At 37.0% G+C, this 27,776-nt stretch overlaps 2 protein-coding genes across 2 annotated transcripts; one reads left to right on the top strand and one right to left on the bottom strand.

Annotated features, from left to right (window-relative positions):
• Positions 1 to 1,027: 1,027 nt before the first annotated feature.
• Positions 1,028 to 9,852, top strand: LOC120628087 (peroxisome assembly protein 12). The gene is made up of 7 exons (XM_039896302.1): positions 1,028 to 1,147; positions 2,150 to 2,258; positions 3,097 to 3,299; positions 5,257 to 5,486; positions 6,049 to 6,193; positions 7,992 to 8,077; positions 9,507 to 9,852. The coding sequence occupies exons 1-7, from the start codon at positions 1,028 to 1,030 to the stop codon at positions 9,619 to 9,621; spliced, it is 1,008 nt and encodes a 335-aa protein (XP_039752236.1). The 3' UTR covers positions 9,622 to 9,852.
• A 3,256-nt stretch (positions 9,853 to 13,108) lies between these two features.
• On the bottom strand, positions 13,109 to 27,093 carry LOC120628438 (poxin-like). Its single transcript, XM_039896814.1, has 5 exons — positions 26,980 to 27,093; positions 18,113 to 18,265; positions 15,981 to 16,094; positions 14,501 to 14,692; positions 13,109 to 13,476 (listed from the first exon to the last, which is right to left on the bottom strand). The coding sequence occupies exons 2-5, from the start codon at positions 18,254 to 18,256 to the stop codon at positions 13,204 to 13,206; spliced, it is 723 nt and encodes a 240-aa protein (XP_039752748.1). The 5' UTR covers positions 18,257 to 18,265; positions 26,980 to 27,093; the 3' UTR covers positions 13,109 to 13,203.
• Between the last annotated feature and the right edge of the window lie 683 nt (positions 27,094 to 27,776).

Below are 27,776 nucleotides of genomic sequence, written 5' to 3'. Positions count from 1 at the left end.
AAAATCGACCTAAAATCACTCGGTTAAGAGTCGCAAATCTCGTACTTCTGATTATTGTTTAACAAACGTTCTGTCAAAAGACAGAGTTAAAGAAATTAAGACAAATTTGGGCTTTAATTCAATAAAAATAAGGTCGATCTTACTCCGATATTCAAGTATTTCCATACTCGAAATCGACAAGACAACTAAGCAAAACTGCATGCTAGACACTTGTAGATAGGAAATGTGGCGGCCTTATATGGGATTTTCTATGTCAAAAAGCTTTTGAAGGTCATTTGGTCTGATTAGTGATTTAAGTGATGCCTTATTATTGAAACTAACAGAAATGCTTTACTGTATAAAAGTGTAAAAATAGATTAAATAATTTTTATGAAAGAAAAAATTAGCTTTTTTACTAATCCTATTTCGCCCCTTCCCCTGCATATTTAACTCATTTCGGAATTATTTTTTATTCCTCCACAAGTTTGACTTTTCTTTGTTCCCTACAAAAACACCTTACCTAGCGATCTAACCTGTTAGAGGCATAACCTATATCCCCAATCTGTACGCGATATCGTACCGGAACGCTAAATCGCTCGACACGTCGTCTTCGTGGGTATTGGTAAATAGCCACAGCCAAAGCCTTCCATACGCTACTTCGCTATTGGTAAATGATATTTAGAATATACCGGAAATCTACGTGTAAGGATCGCGTTCGAGAATTTCTTAATGAACGAAATTAGTCTCTAATTTTGTCACTTAATACTTTCTCAAGCTTTTGCAGCAAAAAATGACGTTTATAAAGATTTCCGTAGTGATTGTAATTACTTTGATAGGTTCCATGGCGAAAATTTGAAAAAAAAATCAAGTAACTCTATGCCTGAGCAAATCTGTCGTTGTCAAAATGATTACAAATGTCATTACCAGCTGATAAGGCTTTTGGTAGAATTAGATTGTAAACAGTAAAAGATTTAAAAATTATATTTTATATGCAAAGGCAGTAAATAGTAACTTATCGTCTAATATCAACACGGTTGAAAGGCAAAGCATGGCGGTGTACGCCGCGCACTTAACCCGTACGTTGCAAGGTACTCCATCTGTGTTCCAAGTGACCGCTCAAGAAGCTCTAGGTTCCACAGTTAAGCCAGCATTGAGGAAACTTATCGAGGTAACTAATGTATAAATATATTTTTTGCTTATCTATCCTCCTACGCCGCGAAAAGGAGGAGAATCTGTATGGTGTAATTAAACAATTATGAAGAATTGTTCAACACTGGAGCATCCTAAGGCGATTTTGACTTAACAATGAAAAAAAAAACAATTATGACGAATTATTAACAATTTTTCAACGTATTTTATGTGTAAAGTCAACATTTACTGAGGATGCTCCTTAATGCATGGCGAGAACATTGCTGAGGATCAGTTTAGTGTGGAGTTTAAAGATTGAAGAAATTATAAATAGCACTGTTACTCCTGCTTATAATATGTTCATTGTACAGTTGATTGTGTGAAATAGCCTTGTCGATCATTCCCTGTTATTGAATCTTTTTTATTATAAATCTAGCAGGAGTTTTCAATTTCCAAATAAATATCCATCCATGCATACAAAGTTTTGCATTTATAATATATATTGCCAACTGATCTCCCCGCCCCCCCCGCCTTATATCAGTGAGATATAATGCTGTTTTTTTTAATCTAGGAAACTGCAAACTGACTGTTCAATTCACATTAATAAAATATTGGTTTTGGTTGCTTGATGATTTGGTGATAACATGTTCATACTAATTACTATGGAATTTTAATTCCTCCTTAATGTATGAATATAAACTATGTTAACCAATCAACAATTGGTATGGGCTAATTTTTAATGTTCTTTTTGTCGTGTGACAGCTGTACCAGTTAAAAGTGTTTCAAAATTCAAAAAATTCATAATTCATTTATTTCAAGTAAAGGTCGAGTCAGTCTGTTTGCAGTGAGTACCACCGGTTCGGAAGGCAGATACCACTGAGTGGAAGAAACTCAGCTGAGTTCCACACTATGGAAGTATGCAAAATAATAAGAATATGTTCTATAGCTCTATTGTAACATGTCCTCCAGATTATATTAGTTAAGTAACTTATATTGTAAGTAACTTATCTGCATGAATATAATACTTTAAATATTTTTTCAGTATCTAGCATCAGTTTACCCCAAAAAGTGTGGATGGTGTACAAAATGGTACCACGAGTTGTACCTGTTGTTTGATTTTTGCCTGCAGTATCACTACCTGAAACACTATGGTAAGTATTGTTTTACCAACAAGTAAGCCCTTGACTGCAATCTAACTGGTGGTAAGTGATGATGCAGTCTAATATGGTAGCGGACTAACCTTTTAGGGAGTATGGTAGTCATACCCCTAATCGGTTTCCACGCGACATCGCACCGGAACACTAAATCGCTAAGCGGCACGCCTTTGTGGTAACTAGCCACAGCCGAAGCCTCCCACCAGCCAGGCCAGAGTAAATTCAGAAATTATACATTCCCAATCTGCCCCTACCGGGAATCGAACCCCGGACCTCCTACTTAAATTCACAGCGCTCACCGTTGCGCCAGGGAGATCGTCAAAACTAATACTAGACTGCTGTGAATTAAGCTTATGGTATATTTATATATGTATATATGCAAATAATAATAATAAATAAATAAATATACTACGACAATACACACATCGCCATCTAGCCCCAAAGTAAGCGTAGCTGGTGTTATGGGTACTAAGATAGCTGATGAATATTTTTTTATAAATATAATACACATAAATACTTATAATATACAGATAAACACCCAGACACTGAAAAACATTCATGTTCATCACACAAACATTTTCCAGTTGTGGGAATCGAACCCACGACCTTGGACTCAGAAAGCAGGGTCGCTGCCCACTGCGCCACCCGGCCGCCACACATAAATTTTTATTTACATGCACTACCTACCTCTCTTCTTGAGCTGTGTTTAACACCTTTGGTTGCCTGGAAGAGATCGCTATGTAGCGATAAGGCCGCCGTATTTATAATTTTACTCTATGTTTATGTGGTATACAATAAAAGTGTATTCATTCATTCATTCGTTCATTTATTACAGCTGCGTCATTTTCTGAATGTTTCTACGGCCTCCACCGAGTGCCACTGTCGCCCAGCACTGAGTTCAGCTCCGGGCCGCGGCTGCCTGAGGCCTTGGAGAGAGGTTCCCTTGCTCTGCTAGTCCTAGTGCCTTATCTGAGGGATAAGTTGGAGCAGTTGGTCAACAGGTGGAGGGAAGATTTGGAGGATGGGAGACTAGGTAAGGTGAGAGTAACTCAGTCAGTTTTAAACTCGATCACTTTTGGGCTTGACAAGAAAGCTTGAATTTACTCAGCGGGCAAGAGTTAAGCTAAAAGTATATCTATGTGATCAAATTATAGGATAAGAGACGAGAAGAGATATATCTCAACGATTTGCTAAGCTGAAGTGGCAATGGCCAACAGGGTTTCGAAAATTAATAATTCTCATCAGTCTATATAAAACGTAAGATTACAGAAAAATCCTAAGTATTACTTAAACGATAAAATTGTTTGGGTGTGAATTGCTCTAACTTCATAGCTTAATATTAATTTAATGTGAGATGGTGATAACAAAAAAAATATACCTGGCTAAGTTTTTTGTGGGTCTTAGACCAGGGCGCGTTTGGAACCCTCGTAGCTGTAGGTGCAAGTTGGCGAACGAAGTTATCACCATCCCCTTACAAATAATGTTAATGTGAACAAATATGTATGAACGCTTCATAAGTGTCTGTGATAGGCCTATATGAATAAAGATTTTTTGGATTTGAAAGGATATTGCAGTCATTACTCATTAGGTACTGTAGAGGTGATTCCGTTAGCAAGCAAAAAGGTATCTATTTTAAAAAATACATTCGTAACATTGCGATATTTTGAAAAAGAACAATGATATTTTTTATGGTTATAATTATATATATATACTAGCTGAGCCCAGCGCCATCTGTCGGGCTGATTTGTGAATCTAAACCATCCAGGGTGCCACCCAAACGCATACCGAAAAAGTCATTCAAATCGGTCCAGCCGTCTAGGAGGAGTTCAGTGACATACACACGCACACAAGAAATATAAATATATATATATATATTTATTATTTTTTGTTTGAACTTTAATTTTGTCTTAACTTTTTGTTTAATTTAAACTTGTTTATACTTATATTTAGATCTACCTTTAGTTATTACCTGATTTGTGTACCTAATAATAACAAACAATAAACAATGATATACTTAATAGTGAAGTTTTATAACACATAGGTACATGTTTGTTTTTGTTATTGACTTAACTCCAATGGTTTCAGACAGAAATATTTATTGTATTTGATATATTTTCGATACATCGGTATTCTTTCTGCCTTCGTCTTGTACTGAAGAGCGTAGCGTTGGTAGACCCCCGCCAGGTGGATAGACGACATCAAGAAAGTCTCAGAGAGCCGCTGGACACAAATCTTTCTAGAAAAGACCAATGTCCAGCAGTTGAGACAACGTTTAGGTCATTTACAATTAACATTTAGCTTAATTTTCTCCGCGAAAAGCAGGAGAATCTGTACGGTGTAATTTATAATTTCTTCAATCTTTATACTCCACACCAAATAGATCTTCATATCGGAGTATTAAGATTGAACATATTATAAACTAGCTGTTGCCCGCGACTTCGTCTGCGTTTGATTTTGTTTTTAAAGTATTCAGTATCGCTAAGCTTTAAATTAGTATAGTAGTAACATGTGACTGCCAATTAATTATAGACAAATAATTTGCAATAAAATAAAATTGTGACTATAATTAAAGATCTAAGCTATCCTATCTCTTAAGTTGGACCAGACCGCTCACGGTGAGCCAATTTAATTTTAAATCGGTTAAGTAGTTTAGGAGTCCATCGCGGACAAACATCGTGACAGGAGATTTATATATATTAAGATTACACCATACAGATTATCTTGCTTTTCGCCAAGTATAAAGGCAAATTAGGCTTAATTTTCATAGAGAAATAAGCTGGAAAGAAACTCAGAATTCGGAACGACTACGCGTACTGACTCGCAGGTTTTGCTCCGACTCGATGCCGGAGCATTCACAGTTGATGTTGAGTTTACATTGAACAATTGCTAAATAGGTCTTAATAAATATATCCTGGAATTCCGCAAAGTAACGCCTGCTTCTATCCCCCTAACTACCTGCTAGGTAATTTCAAATCTTCTGTTTTCACCTTTATAGAGCAAGCCCGACCAAGCTCGAAAAGCCGCGGTCAAGCTTTATTCCATAGCGCACTTCGTCGCGGAGTCGACAAGGCTAATTGTGCTTGCGCGGTACCTCACCGGGAAGGGCGAAGCTCCCAGCCTGTCGCTACACCTGTTAGGGCTGACTTTGAGGGACGCGCCGCCCGAGGAACCCGATGAGAACACTTGGGGTGACTTTTTCAAGGCCGTGTTTAATGGACAGCTTGGGTAAGAGTGCCATACTTAATTCTCCCACTATTGCACGTTACGCTCCGAAACCGGAGCATCCTCGGGTGATGTTGACTTTACAGTGATTGAGTTATAATTTTATATACTCCGCGAAAAGCAGGAGAATCTGTATGGTGTTATTCATAATTTCTTCAATCCATATTCTCCACACTAAACAGATCTTCGACAATGTACCCTCTTTCGCGCGCACGTTTCGCTTCGAAGCCGGAGCATCCTCAGATGTTGACTTTACAATGAATAATTGTTAAGAGATTAGTAAGGACTTGGATGGCCGATTGACGCAGTTTGCAGCGTCCTTGCTTTCGGAGTCCAAGGCCGTGGGTTCGATTCCCACACCTGGAAAATGTTTGTGTGATGAGCATAAATGTTTTTCAGTGCCTGGGCGTTTATATGTATATTATAAGTATTTATGTATCCTATTCATAAAAATATTCATCAGTCATCTTGGTACCCATAACACAAGCTACGCTTACTTTGGGGCTAGATGTTTGCGCTGTCGTAGTATATAAATAAAAAAAAAGGATTATACCTGTTGTGCCAGCACTGCGGTGGTGACGTTTCCGATGATGTGGCGCGTGGCCAGCAACGCGGTGGAGTACGGCGCGTTTGCGGTGCAGCTGCTACGGTGGTGGGACGCCAGGGCTCCGCTGGCGTTGGCTGCGTTGCCAGCGCCGCCGCCACCTCAGGTACTGAAGAAATATCCACATTTCGCTTGTTATCGCCATAGAATTACGAACATACAGAAACCTTGTACACAACAAAAATTGAAGCATCAAAAACCACTCCACTTTAGTAGTGTTTCTCGAAGAGCCGGTTAGACACTTAATATCATTTAACAGTTGACAGTAATTATTTTACCTCTAAAGGTCTAAACGTTTGCCATAAAATGGGGGAAATGGGAAAAGTTTCTGAGCTAACATCATAACGCAGGAGTCGAGTAAGATGTGTGCGGGGCGTTTTCACTGTTTTTGGACACAATGCCCTGCATGCATTATCAAAATCAGCAATCAATCGATCCATCTAAAATACTTTACCAAGTACTATACGTTCAAATGGTAGCGTTCGTGGGATATGTTGCGTAGAAACCGATACGGGTATAATATAATATGCCATATTTACCCTTTCAACGTTTAGCCCGGTACCATCTTGACGGCCAATTCGCGCAGTGGGTTCGATTCCCACAACTGGAAAATGTTTGTGTGATGAACGTGAATGTTTTTCAGTGTCTGGGTGTTTTTCTGTATGTTATAAGTATTTATATATATTATTAATCAGTTATCTTAGTACCCATAACACAAGCTACGCTTACTTTGGGGCTAGATTGCGATTCGTGTATTGTGTTAGTATATTTTATTTAGTGATTCTCGAACGCACTTCACTCCATTTAGCAGTTGGAAGCGGTGAGGGCGCTTTGGGTACGAGCTCTACTTCACTTTCGGTGTGCCGAGTTCGAATCCCAGCACGCACCTCCAACTTTCTGTTATGTGCGTTTTAAGCAATTAAAAGATCACTTGCTTTAACGGTGAAGGAAAACATCGTAAGGAAACCTCCATAGCTGAGAGTTCTCCATAATGTTCTAAAAGGTGTGTGAGTCCAATAAGCTCTGGGCCAGCGTGGTGGACTACGGCCTTAACCCCCTAATGGGAAAAGTTTGTGAGCTAGCAACATTCCGCAAGTGAAGTAAGACGTGCGCAGGCCGTCTTCTCTGTTTTAAGACACAATGCACTGCACGCAATGATGGCTGAATTCTGTATATTCTTAATTCTGAGCAGCGAAACTGTCACTTCACTGTTTCCTACGACAATATAAAAAAAAAATATATTAACCAAAATTCACAAGCAGCCTGAATACTATTGTGGTGTACCAAACTAAACAAATTATTGCTTATCTATGTAATTGAGTATTATCTTATATCTTTAAACGAGCAATTCTTGTATATATATAAATCGAATCTCGGAATCGGCTCCAACGATTTTTATGAAATTCAGTATACGGGTGGTTTGTATCGGACATGTATCTGAATCATTTATATTGGACATACGACTATTTTTTAAGTCAACTCATTCGCGAACGAAGTCGCGCAGGTCCTCTAGTGTAAGTTTATAATAGCATAAATATATATCATAAATATCTATTATGGTATATATAAATTTATATCTTTATTTTTGTAGTTACTATGTAAATGCATTATGTATGTTCATGTAAGTTTATTGAATTTTTTGTAACATACTTTATGCACCACCCACTTTCCACTTTTTTATCGGCTCCGTACGCTCAGGTTGCCTTTAAAGAATCAATTTTAGTGATAAGGCCGCCTCTGCACCCTAGCACTAAGTACTTTTACTGTTTTCCTATTGTTTTGTGTTGCAATCAAGTTTTTCTATTCTATTCTAATCATAAATTCTTACGAATTTTACCGTAAACCACCGTGCCGTCGAGGAAATGTATAAGGTCGGTAATGACGGGTTGCTTTTCGGATTACAGAAAGACGAGCGTGACACCCGGTGGCAGAACATCTGCCCAGTGTGCTTGCAGCGCTGGAAAGCGCCCACCGTGCTGCCTGTGTCGGGGTACGTGTCACATAGTAAATCGAAACTTTTTTTATATAGCTATAATCGAAGGTCCAAGCAGATGGCCCACCTGATTTTCACCTGAGAGAAAACTTTCCCAGGTCATGCAAAGAACACATTTCTCAAAGTGTTGCCCTGCGCCCATCAATCTGATCATGTTTAGTCTCATGTGTCTGTAATTACACCGACAACTACGCCCTTTAAACCGGAACACAGCATTGCAATAGTGCTTCCCCGGACGTACTCTGACACACACGCACGCACAAATATGTGCATTTTCACATGATGCGACGAATAAATTTTTATTAGATTGTTTTTGATCGATTGGTCTTAATAGTTTTCTTTGTTTCTTTACGTCTTGTTCACACTTTTATGTTATTAACTCTTTTACATATTTATTAATTTATTCAAAATACCTAATTATTTTTATGTTAAATCTGAGACCTAGATACACCATTCAAAATTCAAAAAAAATCAAAATTCATTTATTTCAGGTAGGCCTAATATAAGCACTTTTGAAACGTCAAGACTGTCTGTGTGTATTGACTCTACCATCGGTTCGGAAGACAGATTCTACAGAGAAGAAGATTATTTTGTTAAAAACGAGACCCGAAAGATTATTTATTTATTTATTTAGGAAGCCTTAAAATTTTTATAAACATAACAGTAATATTCTGAATTTTACATTGTATACCCCACTTACAGGCTTACTCTGCATGCATCATGAAATATAGACGTTCTTCAATATACAGAACCTAAAACTAAACAGATAAATTAAAAAAAAAAATACTAGAAACTATAATAAAAATAAAAATAAAAATAAAAGAGGATTACGTAACAAACAATTACATAAACACAACATTTTGAAATAGTACATTGTTTATGAAATGTTATGTTATAAAAATATTTTTATTGTAACGCTGTTGATTACGAATAAATAAATAAAGCTATACTACCTCAGCGCGTCTAGCTTGGGCAGGAGACAAATATCTCTCCAGGGAAAGGATAAAAATGTATCTTCTCCCACAGCTTTATCAACTCCATGTTTATAAATGTCTACTTATATTTGTCAAATTTAGAAATGTCTATTTATTGGTCAAATGGAAATAATATCCAAATAATGTATGTGTAATAATAAACGGGGGTAAACTTCTCCTATTCCATGTTCCCGTGCTTTTACCAGGTGAACACGTTGATTATATAATGCGGGATATAATTTTTGTCTCCTGCCTGTGCTACTCCTGCTGAAGTTTGACTGCCGACTGGCGCAGTGGGCAGCGACGCTGCTCTCTGAGATCAAGGCCGTGGGTTCGATTCCCACAACTGGAAAATGTTTGTGTGATGAACATGATTGTTTTTCCGTGTCTGTAAGTAAGTAATAAATATTTCACATCAAAAAAGTCTTATGTGTCCGTCTGTTTGCCCGCAGTTACGTGTTCTGCTACGCGTGCATTTCGCGACACGTGCGCAGTGCGAAGGCGTGCCCCGTGACACGGCTGCCAACAAGTGAACGGGCACTCGTGCGGTTATACCTCGATACGTAACCTTATGAAATTAACTAACCGGAGTCCGGAGTCACATGATTTTAATATTGCATGTGATGTTAGGGCTGTATCTGATTACTTCAGTATACACTATGGCAATTGTTTACACAAAAACTATTAGGTTTTCGGTTTCACAGATAATTCTCAGAGACAGTACTTAAAGTAAAGCCTGTGAACTATTATTTCGGTTTACATTTACACGTTGTATATACATAAATTTTGCAGGCGCAGTGGGCAGCGAACCTGCTTTCCGACTCCAAGGCTGTGGGTTCGCTCCCAGCAACTGAAAAATGTTTGTGTTATGAACATGAATGCATGAATGATTTTAGTACCCATAACACAATCTACGCTTACTTTGGGGCTAGATTGCGATGTTTTTATTTAAACAAGATTCGCTTGTTAGATGGTATTGGATAGATTTTTTTTTGTTGGGAGGCTTCTGCTGTGGCTAGTTCCCGGCTCTACTGGCAAAGACGTGACGCCAAACGATTAAGAGTTTCGGTACGACACCCAAAGAAACCAGTCAGGAGTATGGGCTTAATATGCGGGCATCGTACCGGAACGTTGAATTGCTTAGGGACACGTGCGTAGTAACTAGCCAAAGCTCTAACCCTCCCACGATATATAAAGTGAGGAACACATTTTTTTAGGTATAATATTTTTATGTATATTTATATATTTCCTATATTATTACCTATTTACTAATAAACGGGCTGTGGCTATGTATTAATGGTTGTGTGTAAATAATAAATAAGAAAAAAAATATGTTGTATACCAAAGTTTATTTTTTATTTTTATAAATCTTTTTTACAATATATTCACAAAATAAGTATTGAAAAATTAAGAATTATTATTTCTTTTATAAAATGTATAAAAAAGGGTCTTTATAATTAAGGAATTGGGAAACAAATAAGATCATTATCACAATGTTTCCCTAAAATTCATGATGTTAAGACAATGTAAAATGTTAAATTTATGATGAATGCAAAATTTAAAGGAAATAAAAATAGTATTGTTCGTATCAATAATGTCACATTTTGTTCCCAAACTCCTCAATGTAATTATTAACAGTACAAACCGTACATACAACGTTTTTTGCTGAAACTTACAGGAAAAGAGATAATATACTATTTTATGCAAACTGCTTGGTGCACTGGTGGCCCTGAAGTGGGAATTAGGGTTTTTTAAAAAATAGACCAGCGCTTGTTAGCAATCATACGAAAGCAGGGTTTCTAGTCATTTGGTGGCTAAAGAACCCTTAAACAAAAGAATTAAGAATATACAGAAACCGTGTACACGAATAATATTCAAGCATCAAAATCCAGTCTACGTTATTATTATTTAACTACTGTATACCACAACATTAACATACAAAAATATAATGAAAACAGAAATATAAAGACAGAAGTAGATTACAAGAGGCGGCCTTATCGCTTAATAGTAATATACTTTAGTAGTGTTTCTCGAACAGGTGGTCACTACATTGCATTTATCAGTTGACAATAATTATGTTCTAAAAGTTTAATTTGAAATGGAGAAAATGGGAAGTTTGCTAGCTAGCAGCACTCCGCGGGTGTGAAGAGCGACGTGCGCGGGGTATATACACTGTTTTCGGACACAGTACATTGCATGCAATAATGGCTGAATGAGGGTTTCTGTACGTTCTTAATTCTGTGACTAAAAAAAAAAAAAAAATTTTATACGTCACAAATATGTAATTCGGCGAGAAGCATATCAAAAAGTACCTGTAACAGTTCATCCAAATTTTCGATTCAGAATTCCGAGTTTTGAAATTAACCTTAATTTTAAAACCGAAACTCTGCTTCTCGAGTCTAGGTTAGATTTTATTTTATCTCTTCTTTTAATGCTTAGCCATAATAATCCTTTGTATAGTATGAAAACAATTATTATCATTTCATGTAATTTTAAGCAAAAACGCTATATGTACACTTTTTACTATTAATTAACAATGCAAACCGCGCCTTAGAATTTAATTTTATACCATTATTTAAAAAGAAAGAAAATGCAGTGGTTATTCGCACTGTCTGAACGGGGTTTTTTCCGCGTTCCCTGCACTCATTCAAAATTTTAAAAAATCATATTTTAGGTCTACTTTATAAGCACTTTTGAAACGTCACGTCAGTCTGTTTTAGTGACTCTACCACCGGTTTCAAAAGGCAGTTTCTACCGAGAAGAGCCGGCAAGAAACTCACCAGATTGCTCTTTTTCAACATCATTTTACAGTTTAAAGTCTTTAGAATCTTCTGTCTTATGAGAGATTATAAGTGTGTCAAGTCTTAATATTTGCAATGTATATATACCCCTTGTGTTAGTATCTTGCTGTTTCCAGCGTCAACTACGGACTGTGCTTTTTTTTCAATAAGACTGTGAGTTCCAGTCAATTGAGCAAAATTAAAATAATCAAAGTTTTTATTGCACAGGAATCGTCCAGTTACAGTTTTATTATATACAGATATAGATGAAACAACGATAGTTATTAAATAAGAATACATTACAAGTTTTACGACTTGGTACATTTTTAATAACTGTATTGCTGACAGAGACCACGGGACATTAACGCATTATTGATCGGAATTTTTATAATATTCATGCCCATTTTCACTGAACCTAGATATTACCTAAACCTGATCGTATGTTTGTCGAAAAAACACGTTTCACCAACTGTTTAGTAATCAAGAATATCAGTTAACTATTTATGAAAAGTTTGCCAACAGTAGCTTGCACTGGTGTTTCTTACCAGGGTATGCACACAACAGAAAAATTGCATAAAATGACAAAAAATATGCTCCATATTAATATACGAGTTATGTATCAATTTTAGGGTAAGCAGTGCTTTTGCGCATGTATGAAGTGCATGCCACTATGTGACAAGGAATCTCCTTATTACGGCATTACCTTATTATTATTATTATTTAACTCTATTTGTAAACCACTTTGTAGTTCATCACATCAACCGATAGACGTCCACTGCTGGACATAGGTCTTTTGTAGGGAGTTCCAAGTTCCACGATTCTGAGCCGCTTGGATCCAACGGCTACCTGCGACGCGCTTAATGTCGTCTGTCCACCTCGTTGGGGGTCGACCAACGCTGCGCTTACCAGTACGGGGCTGCCATTCCAGCACCTTGGGACCCCAACGTCCATCCTTTCTCCGAACTATGTGCCCGGCCCATTGCCACTTAAGCTTCGCGACTCGTTGAGCTATGTCGGTAACTTTGGTTCTTCTTTCTTCTTCTTCTTCTGTCTTTGTAGTTAGGAAAATAAAAAAATAGTAGAAGTACAAAGACGAAATTAGAATACAAAAGGCGGCCTTATCGCTTAGTAGTGACTTATGCCAGTCAACCTTAGGATTAGGACGATAAGAGCGAGAACTTACAGGTGGTGTAAAATTATTATAAACCTACATTCATATAGCTAAATACAAAATTGCACAAATAAGAAAAATATAATAATACATATATATCATATTTTATACATAAATAATTAATCTTTATTACCTTGTTCGTTGTGAGTGGAAAAGGGCAACCTGCACTTTAATCAAAACATATCTGATACTTTTGCTTTACAAATATTCAATGTCAGATGAAACCCCGCACAAATAGTGGTGCGAAAGCTGTCTCCCATTCTCCGCCACCAGGGCGATCCTGGGCGACTTTCCATTCAGCAGGACAGGTTTCGGAGGAGCAGAGGCGTTGACTTCGACTGGCGGAAGTTCGTGGAGGTATGCAGTAAGCTCCTCGCGTGTCGAGAAACCTTTGTCGCCATAGTACATTTTGTCGTCTTCTTTGTCGATGACCTCCCAGTGTTTGGTGGTTGCGAAGTAGCCTCCATCACCCTGAAAATATAAAGCGGACGGGGTGCTGTCAGTGGTATATAACTGGGATTTTGACGACCGCCCTGGTGCAGCGGTATACGCTGTTTTTGTAATGGGAGGTACCGGATTCTATACCCGGCGGGGCATTTGGGTATTTATAATTTCGGAATTTTGTGTGTCGGTTTCGGAATAGTATCCTATCGACAAAAACGTGCCGCTTAGCGATTAAGCGTTCCGGCACGATTTCGCGTGGTAACCGATTTGGTTAGCCTTTAATATAACTGTCATACACCACTGGTCACCATCGTACACTGCAATATCATGCAGTATGAATTAAAAAAAAGTATTTAAATTAAAAATTATACAACCCAATAAACCTATTTTCAGTATAGTATAAATTATTCCCTTTCATTTGATACCCATATTAAGAGTTTAAAAAAAAAATTGGATAGAACAAGAATGGGAGGTTCGAATTACCACACAAACAAGTTAATTTATCAACTACACCTTCATTGAACACATTCAGAGGCACTTATGTGGCCCTCCCACAGATAGATAAGGTGGGGGTAAGAAAGGTATAAAAGGCGACACATTTGCCGTAGCATCCGCTCAGGTGGTTATCGGCAAGTGTCCATCCGAAAATCGAAATCGAATTTTCCACTTAACAATTATTCATTGTAGTCAACATCTCGTGAGGATGCTCCGGTTTCGGAGCGAAACGTGCGTAGAGGGCACATTGTCGAAGATCTGTTTGGTGTGGAGTACAAGGATTGAAGAAATTAAAAAGTACACCACACTGACACTCCTGCTTTCCGCGGAGAACAGCAAACTAGGCTTAATTTTCGTAATATAATTGAATACGCTATTTTGTTTCAGCGGCCATCTTGGGCCGATTTTCGTAAAAAAAAAAGAAAACTCCCGACTAATTCTGCTTTCAATAAAAAACTAAATCAAAATTGTCCATCCGTTCGGGAAATATGATGCCACAGACAGACACGTCGCACTGCCATTTACCGTCCGCGCTAAAAATGGAAAACACGCGTACTTCGAAGGCAGACACGGCGTAATGGTTGCCGCGTCGTGCTGTCACCACGGAGACCAGCGCGCCGTGCTTGTTGACAATGGGCGCGCCGGCCAGGTAGCTGTTGGCGGACTCGAAGGTGGGTGCGCACCGCCATTGCGCCAACTTGCCGTCGCTGGAGACCAGTAGGACACGCTTGCTGCGGTTCAGAAACACCTGCGACGATCGCACTAGGATTAAACAAAGGGCTGAGTGACCGCCCGGCGTTAATGAATATTTGGACAAAATTATCAACAACTAACCTTAAACTAGAGGTCTTGCTGCTGTTGAGTTAATTTATGTATTTTTAAATTGTTTCAGTTTATTTTAGATAGATTTAATATCTCGAATTAATAAATTATGATAACAGCTGGTAAATAAAGACGACAGCATTCAAAAAAACAGTAAAAACAAAAAAAAAATTAAAATAGCGCAGAAAGTCAGGCATCTCTACAAAAAAATCTAAAACCCAGTAAAAAAAATATATATGGATTTTGTCTAAATATTCATTGCCATGCCATTTCTTAAAAAAATAATAATTCTATGAAAGCGTGTTCTTTTAGTTTTTTAAAACTATTATTTTTGTCAAAATTAATCGGTAACCCTGAATGGGTTTATCAAATTTATTAATATTATAGAGAAATCAGCTAAATAATGGTTGGAAATTAAAATTAACATCATTCTTGCCTTATCAAGTATAGAGGAAAATTATATAAATTAACAGAAATCTTATTTTCCAAATTGAAAAATGGAATAATCTTAAGAATTTAAACTAAGATTTCCATTGTTAATCATCATTTCTTAAATACAGTTTAATGGGTAGGTACATACCACGATCATATTATGGGATATTTCGACCCATTTGCATGGATAATATAATCGTATTATAATAATTATATATATCTATATTGTATATATAATGTATAATTATATATATCTATATTGTATATATAATGTATAATTATATATATCTATATTGTATAATTATATATGTAGCGGTGATAGCGCATTTGGTAGGACTTCACTTTCGGGAGGCCGAGTTAGAATCCCAAGACGCCCTTCTAACTTTTTTAAGTTATGTTCGTTTTAAGTAATTAAAATATCACTTGCTTCAACGGTGAAGGAAAACATCGTGAGGAATCCTGCATACCTGAGAGTTCTACATAATGTTCTCAAAGGTGTGTGGAGTCCACCAATCCGCGCTGAGCCAGCGTGGTGGACTACGGCCTTAACCCCTTCTCATTGTATGAGGAGACCCGTGCCCTGTAGTGGGCCAGTAACCATTACCGGCCGATGATGACGATAATTGTTTTATTTATTGGTATGTAGGTACCGCTGAACTAACTATATTTAAGAAATGGAATAACCTTAATTGAATTAGTGCATTGAATCGGCCCTCGATATATCAGCAAAGTTTAAACGAAATCAGACCTTTTGAAGGGGGTCAAAATGAAATCTCATTTACCTTTTCGGCCACATTTTCATCGAGGCGCACGTAGGCGAGTTCTCCGAGTGGTGCTAACACCTCGTCTGTGAACACGTCGCAGTAGTGGTGAGTAGTCTCCGCTCTCTCCGCGAGCTGGTAAAAAGATAAAAGTAAAATCTGAGAGTAGGCCGAAAGGAATCCGAGGAGGGTTTTAGCAGACTCTTAAAAGATCCCGGAGCCTCCAAACATGTGCCTCGGATAGCCACTGATTGGTTTTCAGTAGGTAAAAAGCCCTCGTAAACAGATCTCCCTCGAGGTCGGGTATGTTTGAATATTTGCCCCCCGTAAACATAAAAATAAGGTAAGTAAGTACATATAAGATTTGGTGATAAAAACGATTTTATTTATTTATTATTCTTTGAACTCTCTTTTTAGTTAAGGACAGGTATCCTACAGCTTTGATCCCCACCTCCTTAGCGTAGTAGCCCTGGCGATCTTTTGGGGAGGTTGGTAGACGTCTGGGTAGTATACAACGGGTTCCCCCGACGTCTACTAAAGCCAACGAGAGGGACATGCCTTGGTGGGTTTTGGTTTGGGTAAACGAGTCCCACATAACCTTTGTCCCACGACAAAAAAAAAGGTATTCTATAGCTGTACTGGGTACTGTAGGTGTGATTGCAGGCATATGTGGCTTAACATCTACGCATTCATTTGACGGACACAATTGAGCGATATTTTGGAGGAAGACATCGATCCCAGCTCGCTTATCTGACTTTTCGGAGTTATTTGCGTTTTTAATTTAGGGATTTTACTTTGACCGTGAAGGAAAAAATCGTGGGGGAACCTGCATGTAGATTTCTCCATAACCTTCTTAAAAGGGTAGTCTACTTATCCGCACAAGACCGGTGTGGTGAACTACGGCCTCAATCCTACTCATTCTGTAAGGAGACCAGAGCCCTGCAGTGGGCTGATTATGGATTTGATCACTCACATCACTAAACTTCATTAGCTATAATCCGCAAAACTAATAATATAAGTAATGTATCATAATATAATAATAAATATACTACGACAATAAACACATCGCCACCTAGCCCAAAAGTAAGCGTAGATTGTGTTATGGGTACTAAGATGACTGATGAATATTTTTTATTAATTATATATACATAAATACTTAGAAAATACATATAAACACCCAGACACTGAAAAACACTTATGCTCATCACACAAACATTTTCCAGTTGTGGGAATCGAACCCACGGCCTAGGACTCAGAAAGCAGGGTCGCTGCCCACTGCGCCAGTCGGAATTACGAAATACTTTTGAAGGGTGCATAAGTTTATTTCAGAAGGAATAACCTATAAAAATATTAAATCAAATGAAGCATATTATTTTGCATAAAAACAAATTCAAAACATGCTAACTGTTTACTTTTGACAACCCTATTGAAGATAAAAGACTGACACGCGACTATTAGCGTTTCGGCTTCACAGACAAGTCTCTGAGACAGTCAATAATGTGCCTCTAAGGCATGTGAAATACTATTTCGATTTTCATTTACACTTTGTATAATATTAATCGGCACCGTGCAGATTTGCCTGGTTGCTATCAAAAATTAAAAAATTAATCAATCAATATTTATTTATTTCTAGTAGGCCAAATATAAGCACTTTTGAAACGTCAAGCCTGTCTGTTTGTAGTGACTCTGACCGGTTCGGAAAGCAAATTCTACCGAGAAGAAGTCGGCAAGAAACTCAGCAGTTGCTCTTTTCCAACATTAACAATTTTTATTTAACATTTTAACATTCATTTTTCTATGTTGTGAGAGATGAAAGCGGAGGTTCCAAGTAACCTTGTCATTAAGAAATTCATCAATTTGTGTAGTAACCTCGCAGTAATAAATATGTTTTAACATATTCTTGAAACTTATGAATCTTATATATTTCTTGTGTGCATGTGTATGTCACTGAACTCCTCCTAGACGGCTGGACCTGTTTGAATGATTTTTTTTTGTATACGTACGGGTGGCACCCTGGATGGTTTAGATTCACAAATTAGCCCGACAGATGGCGCTGGGGCCCGCTAGTAATATTATAAAAGCGTATACTCAATCCCATAAACGACCTCTGTACCTTTCGCAGACTATATGCAGATAATATCTTTTGTCATTACCTGTTCGGGCGTGGCACAGTGTATGGGTAACACGGAGCCGAAGCTCGCGAACTTCTTGCCATCGCGCTCGTGCAGTTCCGCAGGTATCTGGAACGCTTCCACCAAGCCTTTGTACACGTCGTTGACTACCGTCCGCTTTGACATGGCGCAATGCTGCAACAAAGTTAAGGCTCGTGACGCCGATTCAAGATTATATCCCGAACTTGGCAGCCGTTTAGATTTATTTTCTTCATATGGATATGGGTGTTTACTGTAAATTATTACATTTATGTTTTTGATGGCATCAGTATATCTGTGAATGAAGCGAGAATAGAAAGAAAAAAAAATCGTGTTTATTATCACACATTTGTGTAAAATGTTACATTTGTGTCATAAATTTGTAAAAGTAAAAAAAAATGTGTGATTAAGGAGCTGGCTCAGTATAGCTGCATACTAAAAAAATGCAGCACTGGTTTACAGCCAGCCCCCTACTATATAGATAGGTTCAAAAGTAATTAATTCAAGGGCTATTGTATATTATTAAAAAAAAAAATTACCGAATGATATCTTTTCTCAATAAGTTCAAAGTTTATATAAAACGTAAGCTTACGGAAAAACCTACCTATTATAATGTTAAAGATTACTTAAACGCTAAAAAAGCTTAAGCTCACCATCCCTTTACGATTATGTAAACATACGAGTATTTGCATTAACGCTTCATAAGTGTGATAGGCATGTGATAAGCCTACATGAATAAAGGTTTTTTTTAAATTTGATATATATGACTGCCTGTGGAAAATGCTTAAACGCGGAATACGTGCAAGTAACACGTATTCCGCCTTTAAGCATTTTCCACTCATTCTCTTCGAAGTCTATGCCCATAATCCTTTTTAAAAACCATCGTTATGAATATAAACACATTTGACTACTTGCTTGTACTAGCCCTCATATTTAAGTATTTTATTATCCATAAATTCATTTTTGACTTTGGAATCCCCGAAATCTCAATATTATTTAAATGTTTCTAATTGTAAAAAAAAAAAAACCTATAATTTAGACAATAATTATTTAAATAGTTACAACAATTATTATTATTTAAATAGTTACAATGTTCTTTGCCCATATCAATCCGGTTTTCGTGCTGGTCACAGTACTGTTTCAGCCCTCGTCAAAGTTTGTGATGACATCAGATACAATATGGACCATAAGCATTTAAGTGTCATAGCTCTACTCGATTTTAGCAATGCGTTTAACACCGTTGATTTTGATCTGCTGTTAGGCGTTCTTAAATCGATTAACGTTTCTCCTGAAGCAGTTTCTTGGTTTAACAGCTACTTACGTGGTCGCCAACAGCGTATTAAAAGTGGAAAAGATTTTTCCTCTTACAGCCCTATCACTGCTGGCGTGCCACAGGGCGGCGTTCTATCCCCTCTTCTCTTCGCTTTATATATTAATACTGTTACCCAGCATCTCTCCTCTTCTTACCACCTGTATGCTGATGATCTTCAACTATATACTGCTGCGCCCTCCAATGATATTCATGTTGCTATTAATAATATTAACCGTGATCTAGATAAAATTAACACTTGGAGCGAGTCGTATGGATTGAGTCTAAATCCTAATAAATCTCAGGTCGCTATATTGGGTGGTCCCAAGCAAGTAGGGAAGATCGTGCCAAGTAACTTACCTCCGATCCGGCTTGGTCCTACAGTTCTGGCTATAAGTTCAACTGTCAAAAACCTTGGCATACACATTGACTGCTCTCTAACTTGGGGAACTCATATAGCTGTTGTAGGCCGAAAGTTATTTGCAACAATTGGATGCCTGAGGCGTTGGAAAAACTTTCTTCCTATAAAAACCAAAATCTCCTTAGCTCATTCTCTTCTCTTACCAATTTTGGATTACGCCGACTCTTCCTATCCTGACTTGTCTGATGAGCACCTCAAGAAGCTTGAACGTTTGCAAAACCTTTGTATAAGGTTTATCTTCGGACTACGTAAGTTTGACCACGTGTCCGAGTACAGAGCCCGGTTGAAATGGCTTCCGATCAGGCTGCGCCGCAATTTACACTTACTTTCATTTCTATATTATGTTCTATATAACCCCCATGCGCCATCTTATTTAAAGGAGCGTTTTTCCTTTCTTGGCTCTAATATTGAACAGCAAAATCTAAGATCGTGTTCTGACAATCGTTTACATATCCCAGCTAGTCACACACGATACTATAGTAATTCATTTACCTGTAAGTCCACCAAATTGTGGAATAGCCGTCCCTCTGAAATTCGCAATTCCAACTCCCTACCCATCTTCAAAACCAGATTGTCTAAGTATTACCTAGCAGATTGTGTTTATGAGTAGATAGTATTAGTACAAAAGATTGTATTACTATAAGGTACATACATTTGTTTATTATATGTATATGTATATATATATATATGTATATATGTTTATTTTATTATATATTTATTTTATTAATTCTTATATGTGTATGTTATATAGTATGTAGTATATATATATTTTTAATTGTTTTTTTTTTTTCTCTTGTCTGTGTATGTTTCATTGTTTGCACTGTCCCTCTTGTTTTCTATTATTACTTTCACCAAGGGTTGTCTGTAAGAGATTGCTTTTGCAATAAGGCCGCCTTTGCACACAGAACTGTATTTAACTTTTTTTTTATTATTATTTTTGTTTCCTTGTATTGATTTAAGTTTGTGCAATAAAGTATTCTAAAAAAAAAAAAAAAAAAAACAATAATAAAGTAATTTATATTAACTTGAATATAAATTGTACCTATGTTTGTTTCCTCTTTGGTCTATATAGCGAAAAAAAAAACAATAAAAAGAAGAAAAAGATGGCGCAAATTATGGATGGGGACGCGAACGCTGGATATAATTTTAGGAGTATTAAGTTCTAAGCGAAGAGTGATAATTAAAATAATCTTGTAAAAAAACGAATAAGTAAATTGGAAATAATAGGAAAGTTATTTTGAACTATCGGTCAGCACTACCGACTTAGGTATTAAGTACCTAGTGTTAGAACTGTGATATAAAAACGCCCTTCGTTTCGGCTTAAAGCTTGTTGATAAGGCCCCGCGTTTACTTAATATTTCCAAATCGTACTTGGTATCAATTGACACAGTTTATTGACTTTATGAATCTCAGAGTTCATGTGACTGCACAAGGACATAGATTTTTCTATACTAATAATTGATGGATCAAGCAGATGACGGACTTCGCAGGGCTTCCAGGGAATACGTCCTGCAACGTGCCACGCCTTTAGGTCGCCTTTGGTCTTGTGTCTGTGATTACAACTTTCGGACCGGAACACAGCATTGCAACATTTCTGCTTAGCGGCAGATTTAAACATTAATTTTGATGCGGTTTTTTACAATCACTAACAAAGTTTTCACGTTTAATTTAACAACAAATATCAGTCAAAGGCCTGTACGTCTTAAGTGACGGTTCAAACACTGTCTAAGCGACACTTCTTTGTACGGCTAAATAAGCCGATGCGCGAGCGACATTTACGGCCGCAAATATTTCCTAAGGCCGATCCCGTGGTAGGTATGCCTTCGTTTCTCAACAAATATCAGTATCACTCAAATAAACCTACTTAAATATTTTTGCTAATGAGCTATAGGTATGTAGGTTCTGATTAAAAGTTATGTTTTCTTTTTAACAACTAATGTACGTTTCGTACCTAGCTACGTAAACGACAAAACACTACACATTACGTTTACAGTTCAAATTAAACAACGACATCACATTATGTAAGAAGTTAAATTAGATCTCCACATACGTGGCTTGCCTAGGATGTTGACGCTTCGAATCTTTGTTGACCGATCACAGGTATTAAATAATGGTGCAAATTGAATATTCTCGTTAATATTCCAGTAGAGGTAATTTATCAGTGTTGTCGCAGGATGCGTGAATTTAGTGTTTCACATAGATTGTGTAATGTTACGACTACGTCATCTTTACTGTAGGGCTGCCATGCCGAGCGCCGCTGGTCCATTACGTCTACATTTCTTTTGAAGTGGAAAATTCTTTTGGTGCACACACAGATTTTTCCGTAGGTAAGTTAGGTTGAACCGTCACGCTCTGAGGTGAAAGGCTCGATCGGGTAAACTTTGGACCGCCGAGTGTACCCGAGCGAGAAAGATATAGTCGCTGTTGTGTTGTAAAAATTTAGTATCTTAAATTCATATAATTATTGTCTTTGTTAATTTAATATTTATTATTGGTATGTAATAATAATTATTTCAACAATCATTTGGTTTGCATTGCGAGGTCAGTAACGTCGCGGTAGTAGAGTAGCTTGTAGTTAGCGGTTTATCGTGCTAATAAATTGAAATAATCCTTGTTTCAGGGACATCGATATGTATATTCAAACATATTAAACAATCATTTTTAAATTATTTTTAAATTTAAAAAAACAGACTTCAACATACGCCCAGGAACTAAAAAGTTACATTATAGTTGATTTTTTAATAACAGCTCAACCGATTTCGATACAATTTAAATGGGACCACCTGGAAAGTATGCCGTTTAATTCGAAAAAAGAATTTTTCAAATCGGCTTCTTCCTCCTTTTTGAAGTCGGTTAAAAACATTTGTAACATTCTAGATTATAAAAAATACAGTTACGATTTCTCTTCTGCCGCGTTTTTTCTATTTAATTTAAGCAATAAAACTACACTTGCTTTATCGGTGAAGGAAAACATCGCGAGGAAGCCTGCATGCCTGAGAGTGCTCCATAAGGTTGTCGAGGGCCTGTGACATCAACCAATCGTCACATGGCCCGCGTGTCTAAACCCTTCTTATTCTGAGAAGAGACCCGTGCCCTGTGGGCCGGTAATCCTTATATGGTTGATATTCCAACAACACGCACGAAACGTTTTTTATCCGTTTCTGACGTGCCGCTGAGATGTGGAACGCCCTCCCGGCAACTGTGTTTCCCGCCACGTATAATTTGAGTACCTTCAAGGCTAGAGTGAATAGGCTTTTTCTAGGCAAGCGTGCTCCAACCTAGACCTCATCATTGCTTTCTAACGGGCATGATTGTCGTCAAGCGCTGGCCTATCGTTAATATAAAACAAAAAAAGCAAGCTTGACAATGATTTTGAAGATGTTACTTCACATATGACCTATATTCCTTCATTCAAAAGTTTGATCTCATATACGGACGGACGGACAGTGGGAGTGCAATTGCACACAGTGGGCCTTTAATGGGTTGATAATAATGAATTCTAACCAAACCTAACCTTACCTACTTACTCAAATTCGTTATCGCAATTAAGCTTAATTTGCTATTTAAAAAAGGCAAAAGACTTAACAATTGTTCATTGTAAAGTCAACATCTCCTGAGGATGCTCCGGTTTCGGCCATCGCCGAAGATGATAGGATCTGTTTGGTGAGGAGTATACGGATTAAAGAAAATCAATAAATTATAAATTACACCATACAGATTCTTCTGCTGTTCGCGTAATATAGCAAATTAAGCTTAATTTTCATAATACATTACGGATTTCTGCAAAGTAACGCCTGCTTCTATCCAATACTCAAATTCGGTTAAATCTAGATAAAGGCCTTATCAGTAGGACCTATATAACTCCTCGCGGCTTGACAAATAAACAAATCACCTTTTCATTAATGTTATTGTAGTTTGTACTGTATTATTTATCATCGGCGATCACATGACGGCTTCCAGCGGATAATCGCTTAATAGGTATCTTACTGACGAATAAAATTAATCACGTGCTTATAAATATTTTGGGTTACGTCACCAATAATAGTAAGAAGTAGAGGGTCATTTATTTAAACAATCAATTCTACTGTGCTAGTCTAGACGGAGACTTCGGCTCTTGTTTGGAGGTTCGAGCTCGTTCCCAGCACGCGACTCATAACTTTCGGTTTTATATGCGTTTTATGCAATTAAAGTCACTTACTTTGACGGTAAGGGAAAACATCGTGAGGACACAAGTATGCCTGAGAGTTGTCTATAATGTTTTCAAATGCGCGTGAAGTCCACCGATCAGCACTTTAGCCGGATAAACCCTTCGCATTCTCAGAGTATAACCGTACTCTACTCGGGGCCGGTACACGGTTGACAATGGTGATTGTGAAAATCGCCTTAGATTTGACCTACAATATGTGCTTCAATTCAGAATTTTGGTCTGACAGATGGTAGGACAGTGGAAGTGCCATCGACTTAAAAAGGAAAGTGCAATTTCAAACAAAGTTATTAGGCAAATTCAAATTTTTAATTAATTTATTTCAAGTAGGCCTTAATATAAACACTTTTGTAACGGCAGTCTATCTGTTTGTACCTACTGATTCTACAGACGGTGCTTAAGGCATATTCTACAGAGAAAAAACTGTCAAGAAACCCAGCAGTTGCTCAAGAACAGCAATCTGCTGTTTTTCTCTCCTCGGTAGAACCAAACCGGTGCGCAGGCAGGGGAGTTGGCGGTTTAAAAGTGCTTATGACCTAAGCCTAGGATCGTGGAGTAAATGAATTTTGAATTTTAAAGAAAATTAAATGACTAAAAATATTCTTACCTTTTAAAAAAAAGAATTAAGTTTACGTACTTCCTACACCGGTTTTATAACAACAGTCGCAGGTACGAAGGCAAACACCACTGTGAATATAATTAACTGTAATAGCATGCAGCGTACCTGATAACTCTTATCACAGACACACAGTTGTTTAACGATACTATATTACCTAAAAAAAGCATTTTATTGGTGACAAGATTTGAAAAAAAACCAAACCTAGGAAGCGGTGATAGCGCAGTGGGTAGGAGGTCGACTTCACTTTCGGGAAGCCGAATTCGAATCCCAGCTCTCTATCTCACTAACATTTCGTGCGTTTTAATTGAAAATATCACTTGCTCCGACGTTGAAGGAAAACATCGTGAGAAAACCTGCATGCCTGAGAGTTTCTACATAATGTTCTCAAATAAATAAATAAATTATTAATAATAAATATACTACGACAATACACACATCGCCATCTAGCCCCAATTTAAGCGTAGCTTGTGTTATGGGTACAAAGATGACTGATGGATATTTTTTTTTTTTATAAATAATATAGGGTCATTTCGCCTGTTTGCGTCCACTTAGTGGAGTTGTTAGGTTGGAAAAATGTCCGTGCGGTAGTTTTTAATCAAATATGGTTGTAATGTAGTCCCAATATAGTCTTGTCAAGTTTAATGCACAGTTTTGGACAACGCATCTGATGTTTTATTCTACACAGGTACAAATAGCTGAAACAGGCGATTTTCCCATTTTGCGTCCACAAAATCCAGATTGCGTCCGCCTGTGGACCAATTGGCGTCCACCTGCTTAGAAATAATTAGGAAGGGAAATAGGAAATAAAAAGGGAAGCTTGTGATTTTAATCAAAACATTTATTTAATACCTAATTGCTGATATCATAAAAGTTAACATAAATTGCACTTCAGGATATTTTTTTTTCTCCTCCAACTATTTTATATAAGGTGGACGCGAACTGGTACATAAAATTTATAAAAAAACCACTTTGCGTCCGCTGTGGACGCAGATTACTCTAACTATTTCTCAGTAAGATGTTTAATTAAATACGATAACATGGGAAAAACAATATAAACTTCCTATCAATTTTAACAACATTAACATGCATAATATGATGGCCGATTTGCGTCCATATTATTAGAAATATAAAAAAAGATAATGAATGTCAAAAATCAGACTTGGACGCACAGTTTTCCTACATAAGAAACCCTATAACATTTTGCGTCCATCATTTTATTACACGAAAATAATAGAGTAAAATTTATATAATTTTATTTAAATATACTCTTTATAACCTTCCTAACCTAAAAATATACAATTATATACGAAAATTATTTTATGTATTTGCCAATATTTGAATTTTGTTCCATTTTTAGGGTTCCTTACCCAAAGGGTAAAAACAGGAACCCAGTACTAAGACTTCGCTGTTCGTCTGTCACCAGGCTTTAGCTTATTAATCGTGATAGTAAGACAGTTGAAATTTTCATGGATGATGTATTTCTATTGCCGCTATAACAATAAATATTGAAAAATTAAATAAAACACGGAACGCGCGAGTCCGATTCGCACTTGGCCAATTTTAAAGGCTTTGTACCGAAATGGTAAAATAGAATCGTATAAAGCCATCGACATGATATTCGAAATAATAGTGAATCTATTAATGGAGTTAGTTGGAGGAGAAAAAAAAATATCCTGAAGTGCAATTTATGTTAACTTTTATGATATCAGCAATTAGGTATTAAATAAATGTTTTGATTAAAATCACAAGCTTCCCTTTTTATTTCCTATTTCCCTTCCTAATTATTTCTAAGCAGGTGGACGCCAATTGGTCCACAGGCGGACGCAATCTGGATTTTGTGGACGCAAAATGGGAAAATCGCCTGTTTCAGCTATTTGTACCTGTGTAGAATAAAACATCAGATGCGTTGTCCAAAACTGTGCATTAAACTTGACAAGACTATATTGGGACTACATTACAACCATATTTGATTAAAAACTACCGCACGGACATTTTTTTTTTCACGTTCAAACCTAACAACTCCACTAAGTGGACGCAAACAGGCGAAATGACCCTATATTGTGTAAGTTGCTTTAGTATTTTTGTTTCAATCAGCATTATGTTCTTACAAAATGCTAAGTCTAAAACAAACGAAAGAAGTTGATGAAGTAGGTACGTAAGTACTTGCCTAGTAAAAGAGTTGCTAGATATATCGATGGCTGTTGGTATATCATCTAATAATAATAAATGAACCCTGTATCTAGAATTAAACATAATCTATTGATCATCGGAGATCATTATACAGTTCTACATATAAAAAAAAATGATTTCCACATACCAAGGTAACATCTAGTCACGAGGCAAAATCTTCAGCTTACTCGTTACATATTTTCTTTTGGAAACTATGCAGTCCCTATCGTCCGTCCGCACCAACACTCAGTGACTCACTAAACCAAAATTTAAACTGATTTGAGTGAAGTTACACAGTCAACAACTCAACAATAAACATTTGGATATGCCCATTCGAATTTGTGCTTTTCTCTTTCTCTATTATTAAAATAGGGCTTCGTGTGAATGAGACAGATATATATGAGGGCTGGGAGGGGACTAGGTACTCGAGAGCAGGAAAATTTTGGAAATTATATCATAGTAGGGTTGTAACTATCTTACATTATTTTATTTAGTGACAGGCAACTTAGGTTCAAAAGAACTTTGTAACTTTGTGTGCTTTATAAATTATAACAGTGTGTAATTATTTGAAAACACAGACAAACTTGAGTAAACATTCCATTGAATAAATATTCCAAAGGTAATTTTGGACCTAACAATGCTTGCGTTTGAAAGTATTTTTATTTACACATTACATTACATTTATTAGAGCAATTGATGAATATCCTAATGCCAAGGTAACTTGGAAGCATACCGTTTCATCCCTCACAATCGATACACACAATACGCATTATTGTAAAATGCTGATGTCGTTAAAAAGCCACTGCTCTGTTTCTTGCCAGCTTCTTCTCCGTAGAGTCCGAAACGGTGCAGTGGTAAAGTCACTACAAACAGACAGACTTGACCTGCCTACTACTTATAGCCTAGTGCTTATATTAACCAAATAATTTTAAATCCTTTTATTTC

Source organism: Pararge aegeria, chromosome 12 (genome assembly GCF_905163445.1).
Source record: "Pararge aegeria chromosome 12, ilParAegt1.1, whole genome shotgun sequence".
Taxonomy (NCBI): Eukaryota; Metazoa; Arthropoda; class Insecta; order Lepidoptera; family Nymphalidae; genus Pararge; species Pararge aegeria.
The sequence above is the reverse complement of the archived record's forward strand: the minus strand, read 5'-3'. Positions and strand labels throughout refer to the sequence as shown.